This window comes from Zingiber officinale, chromosome 8B, assembly GCF_018446385.1.
Source record: "Zingiber officinale cultivar Zhangliang chromosome 8B, Zo_v1.1, whole genome shotgun sequence".
Classification (NCBI taxonomy): domain Eukaryota; kingdom Viridiplantae; phylum Streptophyta; class Magnoliopsida; order Zingiberales; family Zingiberaceae; genus Zingiber; species Zingiber officinale.
In genome coordinates, this window is record NC_056001.1 from 7,135,734 (window position 1) to 7,138,742 (window position 3,009).

The window sequence follows — 3,009 nt, forward strand, 5'->3', positions numbered from 1 at the left end:
TGAACATGTGAATTAACTCGTTTAATCTGTGCAAGAATGGCGAGTCATATTTTGTTTTGTGTCTATATATTCATTCACGAGCTCAACGCGACGGTGGAATCACAATTCTTGCAATTATTATACTTACGCAAGCATTCCTGCAGATGGTCGCAATATGCCAAACACATGGCGAACCAGACGATTTGAGCTGTACAGATTCAAAAAAAGTCTTCCTCAACTGAAGTAGGGAGGTGCACGAACACCACATGCCTTGGGAACATTTTGTAGTTATTGCATAGAAAAATAACGACGGAAAATCCTACAACTATGGAAACGTGTTGGCATATGCCAACAATCATCGACTTCATCCCTAGACTCAATTCTCCCGTTTTCCTCTGTCAAAAAAGTTGCCCTGCTTCCCAAAATGAATTTTCTCGCTGTTTCACTGAGCAGGAAAAATTAACAGATTACAGGATGACAAGGATGAATCTCTGTGTGTGGATCTTTGGACGTTGCTCTCAGCGACGCTGGCGTGTCGTTATCAATCATGGAGAAAAGGTAGACTCATGCAAAAGCTGAAACGCGAGCAGTACGTGGTTTTCCGCAAGGTGAGAAAACCCCAATTGGTTATGGGTGTCGGTGATTTTTTTTTTTAAGGAAAAAAAATTGTGTCGGTCAGTTAGTCTAATTCAAACAGTGACAGCCAAGAGTTGATCCTTGGTTTGATATGGGCTCGGAACACACTAAAGAATGAATGGCCTCAGGACGCAGGAACTGAACCACACCTCTGGCTATTATAAAAAAACAGAGAAAGTAGAATGAGATAATTGGAAGAGGGGAAGGAGAAGGGGAATTGGAGGAGCAGAAGAAGAAATGAAGGCTGTCAGGTCTTATCCCAGGCCTGAGCCAAAGAGGGTCGGAAATGGTCTGATCATCACGTCCATGGTTCTTTCTCTCTGCATCCTCTCGCTCATCAGGACTCGATATATTTCCTCCCCATTTGGTCCGTCTTATCTACACTTGTTCTTATGGTTTTTGTTCTGTGTGAATCTTTGGTTCTCATGTACTCCGTTCTTGTCGCAGGAAAGTCACAGGATTTGTCAGATAGGAGTCGCCGTCTTGTATCTAGAGGTAAGGATAGCAGCCCGAGTTCACAATTAAATCATCTAAAGAATTGTCTTTTTTTAAAGAGTGGAATCTGTCTTATTTTGCTCGCAGGGGAAGAAGATGAAGGAAACAGAGTGCTGCTGGAAGAATTGAGAGAAGCCAAGCGACCGATATGTGTCGAAACAAGCCGTAGATCGGACGTTTGCGAGGCCTCCGGTGACGTAAGAGTGCATGGTAGCTCCCAGACCGTCTTTGTAGACCGTGATCTCACAAGCCAAGAATGGAAGATTAAGCCTTACGCCCGGAAGCACGACAAGGGCGCGCTTGCCAACGTCAAGGAGTGGACCATCAAGGCAGTGCCTGATAAGGCGCCTCAGTGCACCGACAACCACTCTGTCCCCGCCGTCGTCTTCTCCGTCGGCGGGTACACCGGCAACCTCTTCCACGACTTCACCGACGTTCTCGTCCCGCTCTTCCTCACCACGCGCCACTTCCGCGGCGAGGTCCAGTTCGTGGTCACCGACGCCAAGGCCTGGTGGCTAATCAAGTTCAGCCAGGTCCTCAGGCAGCTTTCCAATTATGAGATTATCGACGCGGACGCCGACGGTGACGCGGTGCGCTGCTTCCCGCGTGTCGTCGCGGGGCTGACCTTCCACAAGGAGCTCGGCATCGACCCTGCAAAGTCCCCCAACGGATACGCCATGGCTGACTTCAAGGAGATGCTGCGGGAGGCGTACGGGCTCGAGCGCGCGGCCGCGGAGCCGGCTGGCGACAAGTGGGATGTGCGCCGTAAACCGCGGCTGCTGATCATCTCGCGCAAGGGCTCCCGGGTTTTCCTCAACGAGCGGGGCATGTCGGACATGGCCATGAGCCTGGGCTTCGACGTCCGCGTCGCCGACCCAGACGTCACCACGGACATCGGCAAGTTCGCGCGACTCGTGAACTCTGCCGACGTCCTTATCGGCGTCCACGGCTCCGGGCTAACCAACGTCGTCTTCCTCCCCCGCGGCGCCGTCTTCATCCAGGTTGTGCCGATGGGGAACCTGGGGTGGCTGGCCAGGGACACGTTCGAGAATCCATCGCCGGAGATGGAGCTCAAGTACTCAGCGTACCGGATCCAAGCCGACGAGAGCACGTTGAGCGACCAGTACCCGAAGGACCACCCCGTGTTTACGGATCCCCAATCCATCCACAAGAAAGGGTGGGGCGAGCTCAGCAGAATTTACTTGAATAACCAGAACCTCAAGCCACATTTGGGCAGGCTCAGGCTCGCATTGCTTGAAGCACTCAAGCTCCTCCCCCACAGCCACACCATGGCGCAGTAGTAGTCGCTTTCTTTCTCTTCCTTCCGAAACTTTTAATTCATTATTTTTTGTTTTTGTTTTTTGTTCTTGTTGTATCGAGATCAGTAAATAGAATAGATGGGCAAATAGATCTATTTAATTACATATAGGTTTATATTCATACTACTGGTGTGCTCTTATATCAAATTAAGATAGTGAAAGAAGTTGATTCCGAAGCCAAGAAGTTGGCAGATGATGAAGTGTACTGGATTTAATTTCAAATCACAATAAAAGAGGAGATCTCAGAACAATTGTTCTGGTTTTGTTTCGGCAGTGTTTCTGCTACGATTATTAAAACAGGCAAGCAGGAATTTCTAGTCTATATTTTGCGCTGCTGCGCTGCTTATGAGTTTAGTGAGGCCTCATCCCCAAATTCTTTATGCAGATATTAACTCTCCGTTTCAATCACTACATCCCTAATTGTGAATTTTAAAGTACAGAGTCAGGTCCATGATAGGCATTGCGGTAACAATAGACGGTCAATTGACAGACTCGAAGGATCAAAGCCAATAATTGTTGTGAGAGTTTATTGACAGATCTCGCGCTCATGATCTGGACGCCTCGCCATTTAAGTCTGGTG

At 48.8% G+C, this 3,009-nt stretch overlaps 1 protein-coding gene across 1 annotated transcript; it reads left to right on the forward strand.

Annotated features, from left to right (window-relative positions):
* The first annotated feature begins 734 nt into the window (after window positions 1-734).
* LOC122015911 (alpha-1,3-arabinosyltransferase XAT3-like) lies at window positions 735-2,550 on the forward strand. The gene is made up of 3 exons (XM_042573003.1): window positions 735-982; window positions 1,063-1,110; window positions 1,198-2,550. The coding sequence occupies exons 1-3, from the start codon at window positions 853-855 to the stop codon at window positions 2,409-2,411; spliced, it is 1,392 nt and encodes a 463-aa protein (XP_042428937.1). The 5' UTR covers window positions 735-852; the 3' UTR covers window positions 2,412-2,550.
* Window positions 2,551-3,009: the final 459 nt, after the last annotated feature.